This window comes from Gorilla gorilla, chromosome 6, assembly GCF_029281585.2.
Source record: "Gorilla gorilla gorilla isolate KB3781 chromosome 6, NHGRI_mGorGor1-v2.1_pri, whole genome shotgun sequence".
NCBI classification, from domain to species: Eukaryota; Metazoa; Chordata; class Mammalia; order Primates; family Hominidae; genus Gorilla; species Gorilla gorilla.
Window position 1 is genome coordinate 114709227 of NC_073230.2, and position 20022 is coordinate 114729248.

General features: G+C 44.8%; 1 protein-coding gene across 17 annotated transcripts in view; it reads right to left on the reverse strand.

Moving 5' to 3' along the window:
- The window catches only part of ATXN7L1 (ataxin 7 like 1), a 270331-nt gene that overhangs the window by 168331 nt on the left and 81978 nt on the right, over positions 1-20022 (reverse strand). For 14 of the 17 annotated variants that reach the window (XM_055392592.2, XM_055392589.2, XM_019031063.4 and 11 more), the window contains one exon: positions 13913-14017. The exons of the other annotated variants lie outside the window; for them this stretch is intronic. In XM_055392592.2, coding sequence (XP_055248567.1) covers positions 13913-14017 — 105 coding nt within the window. The remainder of the gene's footprint in view (positions 1-13912; positions 14018-20022) is intronic. 17 annotated transcript variants of the gene reach the window in all.

The following is a 20022-nucleotide window of genomic DNA, read 5'->3' on the forward strand; positions in this document are numbered from 1 at the left end:
AAGAAGGTGCTTGTTTAAGAAGATTACATATGGGGTGGAGGCAGCCACTTATAAAGATGAGCAGAAAACCACAGCCACAATGTAAACTAAGCCATTGTTATCTTAGGAAAATGCACCCCTAGAGAAGGCTTCGGAATTTGAGAAAATAATTCAGGGGGAAAAAAGCAAAGTATCTATGATGCTAATAAACAAACAAATAACAGAAACCAAATCTTAAGACATCTGTAGTTCCAGCATAGTAAAACAAAGACAATGGTTGCTTTCTCTGGAAAAAAAAAAAAGATTATTTTTTCCAGGTGAAGTGGGATTCATCATAGTGAAATGGTTTACTGACTCTTTCATCCTTTATGCCCCCCAATTTATGTTTTCCCCTAGACCTATCTATTTCCTATGAGTCTCCTATGCAGCATTCCCAAATTTGCACCCAGTTTTCAGAAGCGCCTGGCCCTGCAAAGGAGCAAGGGAAAGGTCCTACCCAAACCATCAACTGTATTCCCCGATTCTAGGATGCCATTAATTGTGAGATGCAACATGAGTTTAACAGCACCTTTTTCTGGGGAGGGGGGAACCCAGAAAGAAAGCCTGGCATAGTAGCTCTACACATCATGGGAAGAAGCACTGCGGGTTTAGAAAAGATATAGCTTGGAAGTATCTTTAGAGATTTGTAGCATCTGGGGGCAAGCCTGCACAGAGGTTTCTAGCATGTGACACTCCAAGAAGGAGTCAGTAACTCCCCGTGATCCCAGATGAAGACATAAGAATCGGCTCCTTGAGAATACTCCGAGGGCCTCCCTAAAGAAAATTGACGCAGAATGCTGCAGCTTACATGGGATTGGGTTCTAGTGCCAGGGTGGGAGGCGAAAATCCTGTAGGACAAAAACTCCTCTTGAAAGAGTACAGTACACGTAGTATGTGGGACAGTGGGCCCTTCCCATGGCCAGTTTCTCCTCCGGGGTTGGGAAACATCTTTGTTTCTTTGCTCAGACACCAGACGAAAGGGTGAGCTAGTGTCTAGGCCCACGTTCTTAGGAAAAACATGCAGTTTTGTTGTTCTTGTTGCCCACTGCATGTGGCTGAATTTGGATGAGGGCGATGTGACTCCAATGTGAAATAGATGCATTTTTGTTTTTGACTCCAAGACCTCTTGGCGCTTTAATGTGCTAATAGCTGCTATGAGGCTCTGGGAGGGGGAGTCTGGCACAGTTTCCCAAGGGTATGCATCCACCCAAACCCTTGTTCTTCGTATGGGCTCACTGTTCCAGAGAAAGCACTGTTTGGGAGATGCTTCTCTGCTTATGGCTCAGGATAGGGAGAATTCCGAGATGACCTTTTGAATCAGCGCTGCTAACATTCTTTACTCAGATTTAAATAAAGCAATGTTTGTTACCCGAATTCTCCTCGGTGGATACAGCTCTGAGGAATGGAATGGAGCAGCCTGTATGGCGAGGACACACCAGTGATGAGTCAGAAGCCAGGGGTCATGTTACAGCGAGAGCCCTCCAGCAATCAGCTGTGGTCAGGGATCAAAGCCATGGCCTCCCCACTGCTCACAGAGGGATGCCTTTCCAACTGCGTCTCAACAGAGTTGGTCATTCTCTTTCAAGCAGCCATGTCTTCTAAATGATTGTACTTGCTTACATGTGGAATTTGGCTTATTCACAATTGGTGAGCCAATTTCCCTTCCTTGCTGGCTTCCTTCCTTCTTTCTTCCAAGATTCTTTTTTTTTTAAGAAAAAAACCAAAAACAACTCCCCCCCCAAAAAACAAACAAACAAACAAAACACAGTATATTGGGCATCAACTTTTGAGATCCAGCACTCCTTGTGTGGACTCAGGGAATTGAATGATGAGCCTGACAGGGGTCCTTGTTCCTTGAGAGTGTGAGAGTGGGGAGGGGTGGATAAGTACATAAGCATTTGCACCAGCCACCATATATGCTAATATTGGTGAAGCATAAGGTACCAACAGCACTTGAATTTGGGATTGGAGGAGTGCTTCCTTCTGCCTGTTTATCCACCTGTTTATCCCAGACACTTTTTTTTTTTGAGACATAATCCTGCTCTGTCACCTAGGCTGGAATGCAGTGGCACAATCTTGGCTCACTGTAATCTCTGCCTGCCAGGTTCAAGTGATTCTCGTGCCTCAGCCTCCTGAGTAGCTGGGATTATAGGCACGTGCCACCATGCCTGGATAACTTTTGTATTTTTAGTAGAGATGGGGTTTTACCATGTTGGCCAGGCTGGTCTGGAACTCTTGACCTCAGGTGATCTACCCACCTTGGCCTATCCCAGACACTTCTGAGTGTCTACTAGAAGCCAGGAAAAGTGCTCCCTGGTGGGACTCAGCGATGCCCAAGGCACAGTCCTAGCCTTCAGGAACTCACTGTCTAGTGTTCACAGTGACTCTTCTGCACAGTAATCAGTGCTATAGGTCACAGAGGTGCAGAGGGCAAAGGAGCCAGCTGACGATTGAGTTGAGTGGCAGCTAAGCTCAGCATACATGCCAATAAAACACTGAGGGTACTGCCAGCCTAAAAATGATGCCTGTTGGTGAAGCAAAAATGAAGTCATCTGTCCTTGGAAAAAAATCTCAAGACACAAATAAAATCACCTATTGTCAATTGGCTATTGTCAAGGTCAACAACCCTCAGGTTGCTAACTTAGCGACCTCTTCTCTTTAGTGTCTTACTCAGCCTCTTGGCATTTGACATGATCTATGAAACGCTTTCTTCTCTTGGCTTCCGTGTGGTCAGTCTCTGCTGCTTTTTCTGCCAAGTCACTGGCCATTCTCCTTCAACCTAACTCTAAATAAATGTTGACTCTTCCCTTTCCAATCTAATCCAATCCATTCTGTCAGCAAATTCTGTCAGCTACATTTCCAAAATAGATCTCGAGTTTATCCTTTTCTCTCCATCTCCACGGCTACCACGATGATCTGTTACCACTAGCTATGCAATAGCTCCTTCGGGTCTCCTGGGCTCCACTGCAGCCAGAGTGAGCTTCAGAAAACAGAAACTAGATTATGCCTTTCCCTCACTCAATACCCTCCAGTGTCTTAGCACCACACCCAGAGTAAAACCCAACCTTCAGACTCTGTTCTACATGACTCTGACATTCTGGTCCTTGTCTACTACTCTGAAGCCCTCAAACGTGCCTTGTTTGTTTTTACTCTTCTGTGTTCTCTGCTGGGACACTCTTGTGACAGCTTTTCACATGGCTTGATTGTGTATTTGTTTATGTTATTTAACCTACCAGAACATAAGCCTCAAGAAGCCAGGCCCTTATCTGTCTTGTTCACCAATGCATCTGCAGCATTAGAACAGTGCCTGGCATATAGCAGGTGCTCAATAAATATTTTTCAAATAAATGAATGAATTGAAACCATGTGACTCTGGAGAATGTAATCCAAGACACTCAGCCTTCAAGAAATAGGCTTTGATGAGATAATAAGTAGAAGATTGTTTCAATTAAAAATGAATTCTGGCTGAATGTGGTGGCTCATACCTGTAGTCCCAGAACTTTGGGAGGCTGAGGCAGGAGGATCGCTTGAGCCCAGGAGTTTGAGACCAGCCTGGGCAACATGGCGAAACCCGCATCTCTACAAAAAATAAAAAAAAAATTAGCCAGACATGGTGGCATATGCCTGTGGTCCCAGCTACTCGGAAGGCTAAGGTGGGAGGATCACCTGAGCCTGGGAAGTTGAGGTTGCAGTGGGCAGTGATCATGCCACTGCACTCCAGCTTGGGCAACAGAGGAAGACCCTATCTCAAAAAAAAAAACAACAACTAAATAATCCTAAAGTTATGAAGATCCTATTATTTTATTTCTAAATTTGAACTGAACCATTATATCTGCTGTGTGCTTATTTGCAACATTTCTACTAGATTCACAGAAACATGAAAAAAGAGAATTTCGCCGAATGGAGGAAATTTATCTACTCTTTGTGAGTCTCATGGATCTGCTCATTTGTTGGGGATAAACAAGAAACTACAGGTAGAATTTTTAGGAGAACATATGTGGTACCCACTCCATCTCTTCTACAAGCTTCCTTCTTTTTGCTTTCATGTATTTAAAGGTCTATTTCAAATGCTGTGGTTAAGGCTCTAAACACATTCCCTATTACCAATTTATTCCTCCTTCTCCCTTACCTCAAAATTGTGTTCAAGTTCTCTGCCTATGCCAATAAGCAGAGAAGATCAGTGGTGTGGATTAAAATGAGAAAGAGCAACGAAGCTCACCTGCCCCGAGCACCTGTTATTTACTTTTCAGCATCCTACAGGGGATGGAAATGACTTTTCTGCATCAAAGTTTAGTTATGGTATTGCAGCGAGTTTGAGACACAAAACATATAACTGATGTAGTAGTTAAGGCACTCTGGAGTCAGACATTGGAATTCTGGTTCTGCCAGTTACATCAGCCTGATATTGAACAAATTTCTTAAGTCCTCCAGGTCTCCTTTTCCTTGAGTATGAGATAAAGATAATACAACCAGATATCACCTTAGGGTGATGGCATGATTAAATAACACATTAAAATGTTTAGCACATAGTAAGTGCTCAGTAAGTGTTTTAGCTTTATTGCTGTTATTTTTATCCTGCATTACGAGAGTGAAAAGTGGGACCAGGTCAACCTGCTATGTTCTGGACCCAGCATTAACTTTAATTTGAGCAGTAGCAAGTTCAAAATATAAAAAACTTGAAGTGAAGCAAAACATGGTCCTACTTAGTCATAGATTCTCTCAGTTGTAATGCTTGATTTATGGGATAATCCTTCGTTAATCAGTCATTCTGTCATTTCTTTCCTTTGAGATTTTCCTAAGGTCCATCATAAGGATTTCCTTAGCATCTATAGTGTAACTGCACTTTATTAGGGATGGTGGAAAAATGAAATAAGCAAAAACAATAGCAGACATTGTTTCTGATCATAAGGAACTCAAAAGATGATATCAATACCAGGAGTTAATTCTGGATTTGGGAAAGACTGATCAAATTCAAGTTAAAAAAATTCTACTAGTGAAATAAAGTTTGCGCAGATTCCTGTGCTCTTGCCAAGTCTTATTAATTAATGCTATCAAACGACAAAGAATATGTTCAATGAGAATAATTTCCTTTATTTTATACTTCTGATGTTAAAAAAATCTAGTCATATAAAAGACAACTAACAATAACAGTAACAACAATTTAATGTCAGCAAACAAATCTAACTTAATTGACAAAAAAACCCAAGCCCCACACAATGGCAATCAACACCTTCAGAAAGGAAGTCTTGGCGGGATAATTAGCAGGTGATAATGCCCCTGACACTCTGGGAAGCCCAGGGGGCACTGACATCGGGAGGGACTAACTCTCTCTAGGTCTCAGAGGCACACATGGTTTGTCTCTTCCTCAACCAGAGGTCACCTGGAGATAGACAAAATAAAAAGAACAATTGCAGGGAACCTTGGATCCTCATGAATTAGGCTCCCATGTGTAGCACTGCTGAGACATGCTGTTCTCAGTATCCAACCAGCATCAGCATCTGGATGTACACAGAAGGATGGGGTGCCAGCCAGGACATGCCATGCCTCACTCCAGGGGTGACTTTCTGCCACTTATTTATTTTTCTGCTCAGCCTCTCTGCTTTAGCTCACAGTTCATTAAATTCTACTGCATCACCATCAACATGAAAAACAGCTACTTGAAGGGCATTCAAAAATATAATCAGAAAAGGGAATAAAAAGCCCTCTCTGAGAAGGAGGAAAAAAAATCTAATCCTCTCTTGTCTATTGAATGACATCCAGGTTCTCTGGTTCTAAACCATTTTTTTTTTTTAAGTAGCAGTGACATCCAAGGATTATCTCTGTCTGATGGGCGGGGTGTGCAGCTGTATGGCCTTCTGCTGAGAGGACTAGTGCCAAGTGTGGCTGACAAATTCTGTGGGATCTGTGTACATGAAGGTGTTATTTCTTTTGCCTTTAAAAAAAATTATTTTGAAGTGGAAAGGACTGCAATTTTATGGACTGCTGTAAGATAACTTGTTTTACACTTTGCATGTATGTGTGATGGGGAAATAATTCCAATGGCTAGCTCTGTGCAAGCTGAAGGAGTCAACTTTCTACATGTGGCTGTGATTCCACAGAAGTCATTTCTGGGCATAAACACATATTTTACTTTGATAAAAAATTTAAATACAGAAAAGCATGAAATACAGTATAATAAACAGGGGCATGTTATATTTTACGGCAGTAGTTCCCAACTGGGGGCGATTTTGCACCCTAGGGGATAATGGCAATGTCCGGAGATGGTTTTGGTTGTCAAGATTAGGAGTGGGGTGGGGACTGCTATTGCTATCCAGTAGGTAGAGGTCAGAGAAGCCACTCAACATCCTATAGTAAGACACAGAATGAGCCCCACAGCAAAGAATTATTCAGCCCAAAATGTCCATAGTGCCCATGCTGAGAAACCCTGCTTTACTGTAGGTAGTTACGTAACTATATTAGAAGATAAGGACCCCCCAAAAAATCCTACTTCTTTCATTTAGGCAAATCAGACAACTCACCATAAATGTTCACCCCAATTACAAAACTACAACCTGGATCTACCTATTATTTTTTTCTTTAATTACAATAGTCCAAATTGACTGAAAATACACAATTACTAAAAAGTAATAAAAAAATTTTTCCAGTATAGGCACCTTGCACCTCCTTGTTTTTGTCTTACATACATGCCTGTGCACACACACAGAGCATCATCCTCTGCCCTGTCCCTGGATTCTCTCTGGGCTGAAGTAAGGACCCATCACAGCTTTGACAAGACGAAGAGTCACAAACATCTCCTTTCCCACAGTAATCACAAGTGAAAACTCTGGACAAGATTTCATTATAAATCTCTGTAGCTTATCCCTCAGTTAATAACTGTGAAACTTTTTTTTTAAAGCAAACTTTGTTGTACCACTGTGCTTTCCACATGCAAGTTCCTTTAATCAACATGAAACTTTTTGAGATAAACTATTATTTCCATTTTAATACGGAAACAGAAACACAGAGGCAAAGTAACCTGCCCAAGGTCACACAGGGAATAAGGTGCAGAGCTGGAATTTTTTTTATTTTTATTTTTTGAGACAGGGAGGGTCTTGCTCCATTGCCCAGGCTCAAGTGCAGGGGCACAATCTCAGCTCACTGCACCTTCCACCTCCCAGGCTCAAGCAATCCTCCCATGTCAGCCTCCCAAGTAGCTGGAGCACAACACTACGCCTGGCTAATATTTTTGTATTTTTGGTAAAGATGGGGTTTCTCCATGTTGCCTAGGCTGGTCTTGAACTCCTGAGTTCAGGGTGATCTGCCCATCTCGGCCTCCCAAAGTGCTGGGATTACAGATGTGAGCCACTGCGCCTGGCCTAGAGCTGGAATTTTAATCTATCAAATGGGTCCTAGAGAGGTTACACTCAACCACTAGGCTCACACGCCATGTCAATGCATCAAATTGGGATGGACAGCTACGAGGGACAGAGATGCCTGCAGAGTGGAACTGGGACTCCCAAGGTAAGGCTTCTTGTTTCTGTTTCCCCCTTTCTACAACTATTCCTAAATAACCTTATCCATTCACCTAAGGGACTTTAGAAACAAACTGATCTCTTGAAATCCTAGATCTCGCGGGTAGAAGTTTAAAAAGTGTCTAAAAGGCTGTTGGTACAGACTTAGGAAACAGACCCTAGGAAGCCATCCCTAATGGGGTGACACAGAACGTGGCTCCAAGAGCACTCCACTTCCATGCCAAGAAAAGGGTCTCCCCAGCAGTGGTTGCACCTGCTTTCTACATCTGGGATGCCAGCATTGGGTACACGACCAGGAGCAGAAGGACTGTGGCCAGCCCTGGGCGGGGGGCTCCATGTTATCCCTGTAGGACGCTATGGCATAGGCTGGATGGACCTCGGCAGGGAACGCAGAGAGATACTGGAGCTTCACGGCATTTCTAAAATGCTGCCATAGGGGCCTAATGTGAATGTAAACCAATATTTGCAAAGCCAAGCCCTCAGGACTCCTAGCAAATGTAATCATATTCAGGCCGGCATTTCTTGCCTCCAAGAGTGTGGGAAGCAAAAGATGAATCACAGGCGAAAGTCTGTGGGCTGACCTCAGCATGCACATCCTCTGAGACAGGGCAAGAAATGAAGGCAGGAAGCACTTGACTGAATTGGTTTTCCCATTTTTCATAAGAAACATTCAACTTAATAAAAAATAGCCACAATTTATTGACAATCCTTTCTTTATTCCCTTACCATGTGCCAGAAAACGATACAACCTTTTTCTGTGTTCTTCACAGGAACTCTGCAAAGCAGGAATTGCCATCCTTATTTTATAGACGAGGAAAAGAAGGCTCAGAAGGTCATATAATTAGCTCAAAGTCAAACAGCCCGTAAATGTTAGGATTCTAACCTGCCTCTGTTTGATTCCAAAATTCATGACTTTTCCACTATGACATTCTATTTTTCACACTGGTACTGTGATATTGTGATATAATAGGAAATATATATTTGGTCTTTATCCCCAGTTTCTGGCACAGAGCTCCTAAAACCCTTGTAATTTCCTGAGTGACGGGGTGATAGGAATATCTTTCACTGTATTGGTCTTAGTCCTCAGTTTCCTGACACAAGAGCTTCTCAGACTCTTGGGATCTCTGGAGTGTCTTTTTATGCTAATGAGATGACTGGTGGCTGGGGTACATAGGCAGTTTCAGGCTGGGGGCCGGTCACCAGAAAGACCAATTGGAGATTGAGCCAATCACCAATGGCCAATGATTTAATCAATCATGCATGGAACCTCCAAAAAACCCTAAAGGATGGAGTTTAAAGAGATTCCAGATGGGTACACACATCCACATGCTGGGAGGGTGGTGAACCCCAACTCCACAAAGGGACAGATGCTCCTGCACTTAGGACTCTTCCAGACCTCACCCTATTATCTCTGACTGTTCATTTATATCCTTTATAATATAAATAAACCAGTAAACATTAGTAAAATGTTTCCTTGAGTTCTGTGAGTTGTTATAGCCAATTATTGAACATAAGGAGGGGTGTGGAGACCCCTAATTTGTAGCCAAGTCAGACAGAAATGTGGGTAACCTGGGGACCTATTACTTGTGATTGGCATCTGAAGTGGGGATACAGTTTTGTGGGACTGAGCCTTTAACCTGGGGGGTCTGTGCTAACTCTGGGTAGTGTTTTTTTGGTTCATGTTTTTTTGAGACAGGGTCTCACTCTGTTACCCAGGGTGGAGTGCAGTGGCACCATCATAGCTCACTGCAACCTCAACCTCCTGGGCTCAAGTGATTCTCCTACCTCAGCATCCTGAGTAGCTGGGACAACAGGCACATGTCAACATGCCTGGCTAATTTTTAAATATTTTTGTAGAGATGTGGTTTCACCATGTTCCCCAGAATGGTCTTGAACTCTTGGGCTCAAGCAACCCTCCGTCCCTTGGCCTCCCAAAATGTTGGGATTATAGGTGTAAGCCACTGCGCCTGGCCCCAGCTACAGGTAGTTATTGTCGGAACTGAATTAAATCGTAGGACACTGAATTGGTACCTGCAGAGAATCCCCTTGGTATGGAAAACTCACAATTTGGTATCAGAAATGCTGAGTAAGCAACGGTTTTCCTTTAACCACAAATTTCTGAAGTCCCCATAACTGACTGGCTAAACACACACACACACACACACACACACACACACACACACACACAAACACACACACACACACACACACACACTTTTTTCAATTTAAGTTAAATGACTAGTATACCAAGATCTTGAACACTGCCATGCACCCATGGGAGAAGCGGGAGGTGGCACACATGACAGCATGGCAGGAGGGGAAGTGGCACAGGAGAACAGAGTTTTGTGGCTGTTCAGCACGAAGAACTGCATCCAGCTGGGGGCAATGGGGAAAGACGCCATGGAGAGAAGGGAAGAGAAAATGAACCTTAAGCCTCACATCAGTCACATCATCCCAGCAATCCCCTGAGGCAGGCAGAGTACCCATTTTACAGATGAAGAAATGGAGGTGAAGAGGGATGAGGTGACCTGCTCAAGGTCGCACAGTTAGTGGGGGAGTCGTGAATTGCTTTGTCTCATTCCAAAGCCTATGTTGTCTCCTCTACATCAACAAAGTTCAAATAATGTTCTGTGGAGCCCTGGCAGGTGGGGGGTGAAAAAAGTCAGGAGAAGGCTGCGTCCATGGGGCTTGGACCCCTGCCCTAATTTTAACCTTAACAGCTCTGCTTCCCATATATATTTATGGATTGGGGTTCTATATAAGATTCCATTTGAAAGAAAGTTTTGCAGTTAACCACAGGGTGTTGGCCTGTGCCCAAAATCAGACCTTGGGCAAAGCACTGACCTCCTAAGCCTTAGCTTCCTCAATTACAAAATTGATATAACATTAACACCCATGTCACAGGGCTGTTGAAAAGATTACATGCTCAAAGCGATGGAGGCTGGGCACGATGGCTCATGCCTGCAATCCCAGCACTTTGGGAGGCCAAGGTAGGCAGATCATCTGAGGTCAGGAGTTCAAGACCAGCCTGGCCAACATGGCAAAACCCCGTCTTTACTAAAAATACAAAAATTAGCCAAGTGTGGTGGCGGGCACCTGTAGTTCCAGCTACTCTGGAGGCTGAGGCCGGAGAATTTTTTGAACTGGTGAGGCAGAGGTTGCAGTGAGCTGAGATTATACCACTGCACTACAGTCTGGATGACAGTCTGACTCAAAAAAAAAAAAAAAAAAAAACCCAAAAGACAAAACGAAACAAAAAACAGATATGGAAAGCACTTGGCACAGTGTCTGGCACTTGGCACACTGGCATTCTTATTAACTTGTGGAAAATAGCAAGGCCAGTCCTACAAGGAAAGAGAAAAAAAAAAAGAATATTGCTATGGACTGAATGTTTGTGTCCCTCGCAAATTCCTATGTTGAAATCCTACCTGCAATGTGATGGTATAAGGAGTTGGGGCCTTTGGAGATAATTAGGTCATGAGAGTGGAGCCCCCATGAAGGGGATTAGTGCCCATATAAGAGACCTCAGAGAACTCTTGTTCTCTTTCCACCATGTGAGGACACAGTGAGAAGCTGGAAGTCTGCAACCTGGAAGATAGTCCTCACCAGAATCTGACCTTGTTGGCATCCTGACCTCAGACTTCCACCCTCCAGAACTGTGAGAAATACATTTCTGCTGTTTATAAGCCACCCAGTCTATGATACTGTTATAGCAGCCTGAACTGACTTAGACAATCATGAAGCTATTGCAGGAATTTTTAGGGACACTAAAAAGTACTCCCCACAAAGAGCTACAATGGTTCTAACCTCTGCTTTGCACTCTCTGGGTCTTGATAAATGTAAGTTTGTATTTGTACTAGGACACACACCTAGAGCTGAGGGAGGCCTTGGTGCCTCAATTTGCTGAGTTGTGATCATGTCCCCATTGCTGCTTGTCAGCTGGTTCAGCAAGAAGCTTAACGGAGACTGGGCTTTGAGGGACGAGATCAGTAACCCCAAACCCCCAAACTAATTTACTGCATTGCTCAGAGCTCCCAAAGCCATAGGCTGTCCCCTAAGCTGACTCTTGGCTCTTATGCCAAGAGCCCCAGGGTTGGCGGAGGCAGGTGTATCAGCTCTGCTAAGCCCCAGAGCCTCCTCCCTTAGCAATCTGGGATCTTTCCCCTGGGAAGAATTCTGCAGGGGACAGTGGGGTCCCATGTTTTGGGTCCCTTTCAGGATCCTTCCATCAAAGACTCCAGTGAATTAAGCTCTCAGTGAAGATTTTTTTGGTTTTGTTTTGTTTTATTGTTTGTTTCTCTTGAGACAGGGTCTTGCTCTATTGCCCAGAATGGAGTACAATGGCACAATCATAGCTCACAGCAACCTCGAACTGCTGGGCTCAAGCAGTTCTCCCCCTCTGCCTCTCCAGTAGCTGAGACTTACAGGTATACCACCACACCTGGCTAAATTTTTTTTTTTTTTTTTAGAAATGGGGTCTCACTATGTTGCCCAGACTGGTCTCAAACTCTTGGCCTCAAGTGATCCTTCTGCCTTGGCCTCCTAAAGTGCTCAGATTATAAGTGTAAGCCATTGCACCCAGTCCTAGTGAAAGTTTTGATGGCTTACAATAGAATGCAAGCCCCTGTTCCGTGCCTATAACAGCTGCACATCCTTGTGAATTGAGTGAATGAAAATCATATTCAGGATGATGTAGCTTCTACGTTCTCACAAGACACACAGAAGCACTGGTCATGGAGCTTCTATGCCTGGTCACTGAACCACTGGCTGGGTGGGACCTTCTTGCCATGGCTCTGCTTTGGATTCTCCACCTGTCATCTCAGCTGGTGGTACCGCCACCAGGCTCTGACAGTTTCCCTTTGGAGAGGTTTAACCCTTTCTCTCTTCCAGGCAGTGGAGAGGGTCATTTGGTACAGAGCACTAAGCAAGAAGGTCAACTTGTGCCAGGCACACGACTTGCTCCTTTCCTGCTCAGTCTGCCAGAATGAACATGTCAGAGCTGGACACACCCACAGAAGTAATCTCCCCATGGTAGGGACAAGGAAACCAAAGCCCTGAGACATCAAGCAAGTAGCCCGAGGACACAGTGCTGGCTGCAGGGAGGGGCAGAAGACTTGGCCTCTGACCAAACCTCCTCCTATAGCACTTTCTAGGGCCCTTGCTTTGCCTTGTGCTGGTTTGAAAGTCCTGGACTCACTCCCAGAGGTGCTTTGTAAGCCTGAATTCTACACATTACAAACACAAAATATGCCTACAGTATATACACAGATACAGATTATATATATGTAGATATGTATATATCATATACATACATATACACGTGTTTGCAGTTGATAATTTGTATATAGAGAGACTGTTAAAGAGCTTGGATAAGCTCAACTCCCTTTATTTTATTATAGAATAATGATAACTGAAGAGGTGGGGAAAAGTCAGAAATTCAGAGTGTGAGAAAGGGGAAATGTGCGTAATTTGCAAAAGCATATTCAATATTATAATTGCTTTGACTTTTTTTAGGCACAATAGAATGTACTTTGAAACCTTAATGGTAAGGAGGGCATTCAGATTTTATGTTCATCAAAAGGGAATACAGCTTAAATAAAAAGATGGGGAGATACTGTGCTGGACTCACAGCTTATTACAGCTTTGGAAATTGTCTGATCCAATTCCCTGCTATAGATAAGGAAACTTCCACCCAGAGAGGTTAAGTGACTTCTAGTCTAAGGCCAAATGGCTGTTTATTCATCCCTGGGGTGGGGCAGCCACGTGGACTTTATCTGTTCTGTCCATGGTTTGTTGATGACCAAATGAAGGAATTTATTACATCAAGGATGTTTAGAGACGGAAAGCAGTTCCCAACCCCACCTGGGATTTTTTTTAACAAGGGGGATTCTTGGGAAAGGTGAATTGGAATGTAAGGTTTTACTGATGCACCATTTCCTTGGGGCAGCACCCCAGTGGGCCACACACTGGGCTGTGCTTGGCCCCAGCCCTCCTTTTTGTAAGTCTGGGGGAGACTCTCTCCTGAACCTCTTTCAGGGGGAGAAAATGTCTGGCTGCAGGAGTGACTCCTTAAGCAGCAATCCCCTCCCCCTGGTCACCTGCAGAGGCCATCACTAGGCTGGGCAGATGGCTTCAGTCTAGTCCCATCGACCGAGACAAGTTGCAGGTTTTCTCTCATTTGTTCTGACAGGACTGCGGATTTCAGCAGAAGGACTACAGCTTCTAAAACAGCCTGCGAGCAGAGGCAGCAGCCCAGGAAGACTTTACCCACAGCCTCAGGCTAAGACAAGACTTGGCGAGACCCTGTCGGGGAGCCCAGGGGAAGGCAACTGTCCCCAGGGCGGCAGCTGCAGATGTGGCCGACGGTGCAGGGGTCCACTTACCGCAGTGCGACTGGAAAACCTGTGGCTTGACGACCTGGTTACAGGCACTGCACACTACGAGATAGAAGTCGTCATGTGCTGGGTAATGGCCAAATAAGTGCATATCTGTGGGGGAAATGAAAACAAGTGTGTTTTGAAAAAGCAATTAAGTCTCAGAAGGTGTACAGTTTCCTCTTGGAATTTCTTCAAGGACAGTTTTTCAAACACAACACGCAGAAAGGCAATAATCTTTACTAAAGGGAATTCGGTTTGTCATAAGGCTACTCCCCGCCTCTTAGAGAAGCAAATGCTTCAGAGAATCCCTCCTTATTTCTCCCCTGGAAATGCACTGCGGCTGCTCCTGATTCAGTCTGTGGTGTCGAGGGGCTGCTCTGAGTCACATGCTATGGGAATCACCCTGTCCTGAGAGAACCCACATGTTAGCTGGGATTCATACACTGAGGCTCTATATATCTCAGGATGGGGGGAACTCCCCCAAACCCATTCCTGCATAAGCAGCAGTCCCTCAGGGAAGTGAGAGGCGTCTGGCTGGGGACAGAAGTCATTTGGCCTCGGCAGTGCCTGGGTTTCCCCATCACTTGAGGGACATGCTAAGGCTGAAGGAGTCTGCTGAACAAGTGGCTCATTTGCTGCCATCGTTACCCATTATTCATTCAGTAAATATTTACTGAGTGCCTGAATGTGCCAGGCACTGTGCTAGGTACTGGGAAAAACTGGGGAACAAGAATGAGTTCTCTGCTCTCCTGGAGCTTAAGGGAGCAGAAGAGAGAAGCATTAGGCAGACCACCACACAAGTCATCATTGCCTGCAGCTGTGTTAGGGGCTATGGAGGAGACGCACGGGGTCCCCTGGGGGTGTGCAGCAGGTGGCCCTAACCTAGTGTGAGGCAGTGGAGAATGCTTCCCTGAGGAGGGGGCAGGTCATCTGAGACTCCAGGATGAGTAGAGGTTAAGGAAGCAAAGGGCCAGGCAGGGGGAAGGCAGAAAGTTTGAAGCTGAAGCCAAGGAAGGAGGCTCTGTGCATGGAGGGAGTCTTGGCGCCTCTTGGCTGGAACAGAACAGGGGAAACAGCAGGGTGAGGCTGGCCAGGCCCAGAAGCCATGAACCTTCCATGCCCAGGTGAGGATTTTGACTCTGACTTTAAGAACAATGAGAAGTACTGGGGCTTTTTAAGCAAAGCAGTGACGGGATCAGGTGCATACTGTTAAAAGATCAGTTATGTGGCAATACCTCCGAGACAATGAACACATATGTACATGGGTGTTCACAGGAGCATTACTCAGAATAGCCAAAAAGTGGAAACAACCCAAACACCCACCAATTGACGAGTGGATAAACAAAATACCACAGAACATTATCCATCCACTGAAAGGAATAAGTACTGATCTGGTCTACAGTGTGGATAAACCTAGAAAATATTAGGCTAAATGAAAAGAGGCAGACACAAAAGGTCACATATTGAATGACCCCATTTATATGAAATGTCCAGAATAGTCAAATCTATAAACACAAAAAGGAGGTAAGTGCTTGCCTTCGGTTGGGGGGCCTGGAGGAATTCGAGGGTGACTGCTAACAGGTATAGAGTTTCTTTTTGGGTCAATGAAAATGTTCTAAGATCGATAGTGATGACAGTCACATAACTCTGAGAACAGACTAAAACCCACTGAACTGTACACTTTAAACGGTGAACTGTAGAGTACGTGAATTATATCTCAGCTGGGTGTGGTGGCTTACACCTGTAATCCCAGCACTTTGGGAGGTAGGATGATCAAGACCAGCCTGGAAAACAAAGTGAGACCCCCATCTCTACGAAAAATGTACAAAAATCAGCCGGGTGAGGTGACTTGCGCCTGTAGTTTCAGCTACTCAGGGGGCTAAGGTTAGGAGAGTTCCTTGAGTCCAAGAGGTCAAGGCTGTAGTGAGCCATGATCACACCACTGCACTCCAGCCTGGGCAACAGAGTGAGACCCTGTCTCAAAAAGAAAAAGAAAAAGAAAAAATTATCTATCTATCTATCTATCATCTATCTATCTATCATCTATCTATCTATCTACTATCTATCTACTATCATCTATGATCTGTCTATTATCTATCTATCTATCTATCTATCTATCTATCTATCTATCTATCTATCTATCTATCTATCTATCTATCTGACAAAAAAAGGCCAGTTATAGGAAACCCATGGTCACATCTTGTGCACCCTGTCGGGTGGAGACAGGGCTCTGGCAGGCACCTCCGCCCTGCCTCCTTTTAGCTGACTGGCTTTGAGAGGACAGCCATGAACACTGGCAGGGTGATACAGGAATTAAACCTCCTCTGGTTGAGAACCCCCACAAGCCTTCATCTGCTAGATTCAACCTGTGTCTTTAATGAAACCCCTCAAACACGATGGTTCCCCCAACCACGATCCTAGGCCAGAGGAGGGGAAGGTTCAAACCCAACAAACACCTAAGGGAGGCCCCCAGGCTCTGTGCTCCATTTCCAGGCTGCTTCAAGGGAAATGGAACTGGCAGGTTTATCATAGGCAAGGGGTGAGGCCCCCATTTGCCCTGAAGGAAGCCTGTGATTGAAAGAGTGGACCAGGCCTGCCTGGAGGCAGGTGACTCACACTGTAGGGGCCTCCCCAGGTTTCAGGTGCCCAAGGTGGCTGCTTGCCTCATGGAGGGTGACCAGGACACAGGCCCAACTGTATTTTAAAGGGTGTGGCCAGTCATCCCCCTCATCTCTCCCTACTGCCACTTCTAAGACTGGCACACACTGTCTTCTGGGAGTTGCTGGAGGGGAGCGTTATTAGTCAGGGCCTGGTACGCAGGTGGGAGGCCTGTGGGAAGAGAGGCTGAGACAAGAGCCCGACCCTGGGCCCAGCCAACACCCAGTGGGCAGGCAGGACCCTCAGTTCAGAGCCTCAGAGCCGCGGAGATGACCCTTCTTGGGCCTTAACTGTTGACACAGCTCTCGATTTGCTTTTAATTTACAGGTTATTTTTCTAACATATATTCATTTTTTAAAAATAAAACAAAAGGGATCCAAGTTCTCCGAAGATACATTTGAAAAAATACAGAAAACCTAGAAGAAATTAAAGAAAAATACCATTACCAGAAAACTTTATTAACACTCTGCATCTCATTTCGACTTAAAGTCACATTTTATATCCAGGAACAGGTAAAACCAGGAGCTGATGAGGGCTACAACTTATTTATTTATTCAATAAGCATTTATTTGGCTGCCTGACATCCTTTCTGCAACAGGTCAAGCTATGAAGGAATATAAGGTGACATTAAAAATTAAAACAACAACAACAACAAACCAAACCAAGCATTAACAAAAATTTCTTGAACATCTCCTCTTGTGCCAGAAACTGCCGAGTGCTGGGAGGCTGAGACTAGACATTGAAGGGTGTGGGGAATTTGTCCCTGCACCTTTGTCTTCCATGCTGGGTGACCTGTCGAGGCCTGTCAGGCTGCCACTGATGCCCCATTCTTCTGTATTCCTCCAGAGACCTGCAGAGCCCATCCCATCTCCCCCACCCCCACAGTCACACACATCTGTTATGTCAGTGAGTGGAAGGTAAAGGTTCGGCTCCTTAGAGACTGTGGCCACCTGGAGGTGTGTTCCCCTCCAGGCCTTTCCCATTGAGACTTTTCCTAGTTTCCCTCGAGGGAAGTGTCAACCTTGTATGTGTCTGCTCTGAGCATGTCTCCTGTGGAAAGTGAGAGGACCTGGGAATCTGCTTGATTATTCCTCAGTGAGTCAACCTTAGGATCTCCTCTACAGGCTGCCCAGGTCCTGAGGGCCCTGCCGATGGGGAGCAAAGACAGGCAGCTGGCTCCCAGGAAGACCACCACTTCACATGGCTGGGTGTTCACAGGCAGTGTGCTGTTCCATTAGAGCAATGCGGGCTGGGGGACAAAGCAGGGAGGGAGGGCAGGGAGAGAGGAGAACTAATGACAGGCATAATGCTAGGCACTCTGCTAATTAATTCTCTTTCCTTCCCTCTCTCTCTAATTTACCCCCAAGCAAAACGTTCAGTGCACAGTTAAAAACAGTGGTGAGCTGAAGTGCACTGATACCAGCTTGTGAGAGCCAATCTATACATGTCGTTTTCCAATTTCATGTTTAGTGTCGTCATGGCAGTAGCTTGAAATCAGCCACGGTGGAAGTATTTACACCAAGGAAATGGGCAAACACTACAAATCAGGCTTTTTGTTTTTCTTTTGTTAAATATTTACTGGTGCACCACTGAATAAAAACGGGCAAAAAAGTGAAGAGTGAAACCACCTGTAATGCCACCACCTAGTGATAACCACTGTTGACATATTAATATATATCTCTCCAGATTTGTGATGTGATAACGTTATCTTAGTTAATCTTCATAATGAACCTGCAAAATTGTCAACATCTCCACTTTCCAGGCAAGGCAACTATAGTAAAGTAATTTGCTTGCAATCTCACAGCAGTGATTTGTAAAAAGTAGCATGAGATTCCCGGATACTCTGACTCTAAAGCCATTTCTCTTTTCTCAGCAAAATGCTTCTTATGTAGAACAACATCCCATTTCACAGATGAGAAAACCAGTTTGGAAGGGCTTCCTGGATGACTAACAGGCTGTCCTGAGGCTCTGAAGGGGCTGTTGGCCTGGGCACTGGCCTGGGGTCAGAAGGTGAGGTTGGGAGCAGAGGGCTCATTGCTGAGCCTTTCCTAGGGTGAGTGTCCTCATCTCTGAAAATGGCTAACAGTCTCTGCTTCATGGGGTTGCTGTGATGACTCCTAAACTCTGCTTGGCCTTGTACCTTTTTCCAGGAGGGACTCAGGAGAGAGTGTGGAGAAAGATTTCATCATTACCTCTCTTATCTTTAAAAGTTCACTAGTTCCCTCCAACGCAGAGTCCTTGCTCCTAAGGACTCTCCCTCATGACATTTCACAGCAGACCTAAGAAGGCTGATCCCTCTGACTGCAGAACTTCATGTGTGTGTATGTGCACATGTGTACACATGTGGACAGAGGAAGGCTGAGAGCCACTGGGATGCTTCTCTAGGCTGTGGCTGAATGCCAAGAAAACATGTGCCCAATGAAGACGGAACTCTGTCCAAACACAATGTACAACCATCTCCCAAAGAGACAAAGCCAGACTTGTCTGCTTTGCCCTGTTTTGTCACCACAAATGGATAAACTGTGGATTAGATAGAGTGCTAGCACCACCACAGCATTATCACAGAGTGATCTGGTCACCCCCTGGCCTGATCACAGGCAGGGAGGAGGCAACTCCATTAACTCCATTTTTCAGATGAGAAAACAGAGGTACATTGGCTTCTGGGTCAGTATTTTTAGTTTTTGACCCCAACCCGCTATAGATATGTATTCATCCATCCATCTATCCATCTTTCCATCCACCCACCCACCCCACCCATCCATCCACCTAACCATCCACCCCATCCATCCATCATCCATCATTGAAACATGTGGTGTACATGCTGATATTTTCTGTTCTATTCATTTCTTCTTATTTTACTCTATTCTATTTCATTTAAAAAATGCTTATTCAGCTCCCTAAATTAAGTTCAGGACTGTTCAATGGGTTACAACTCAAAGTTTGAAAAACACGCTTCAAAAGCACTGTAGTGAGAGGCTGAGCAGAATCTGAGAGTTAAGTTGGGATTTAAAGTGGTCTGAGCTGGTCCTCAGTGGTCATCCAAGAGTCTGAAGCCAGAAACTGAATCATTAATGCCATTATGCTGCAGCCAGCTAGTACCATCTCACAAGAGCTGAAAATGTGCAATTCTTCCCAACTCTGCATTCAGTGATGCCATGTTGGTAGCTTGAATCAGCCAAGGTGGGAGTATTTACACGATGGAAATCAGCATCCACTACAAACCAGGACTTCTTCCCTCAGAGAGCTGGTTGTTAAAACATTTACACCAGCACTTCACTGACTAGTGTCCCCTTCTAGCATCACTGCTCCCTGGCTCGATTTCTCCAGCTATAAAATGGAAAATTATATTCATCATGTACCATACTGGGACGCAGACAGGTTTTATGAACTGAAATGGAAATCATTATATTAATTTAAAATTATGGTTACCGCATCAATTATTGACCTAAGAACTTATG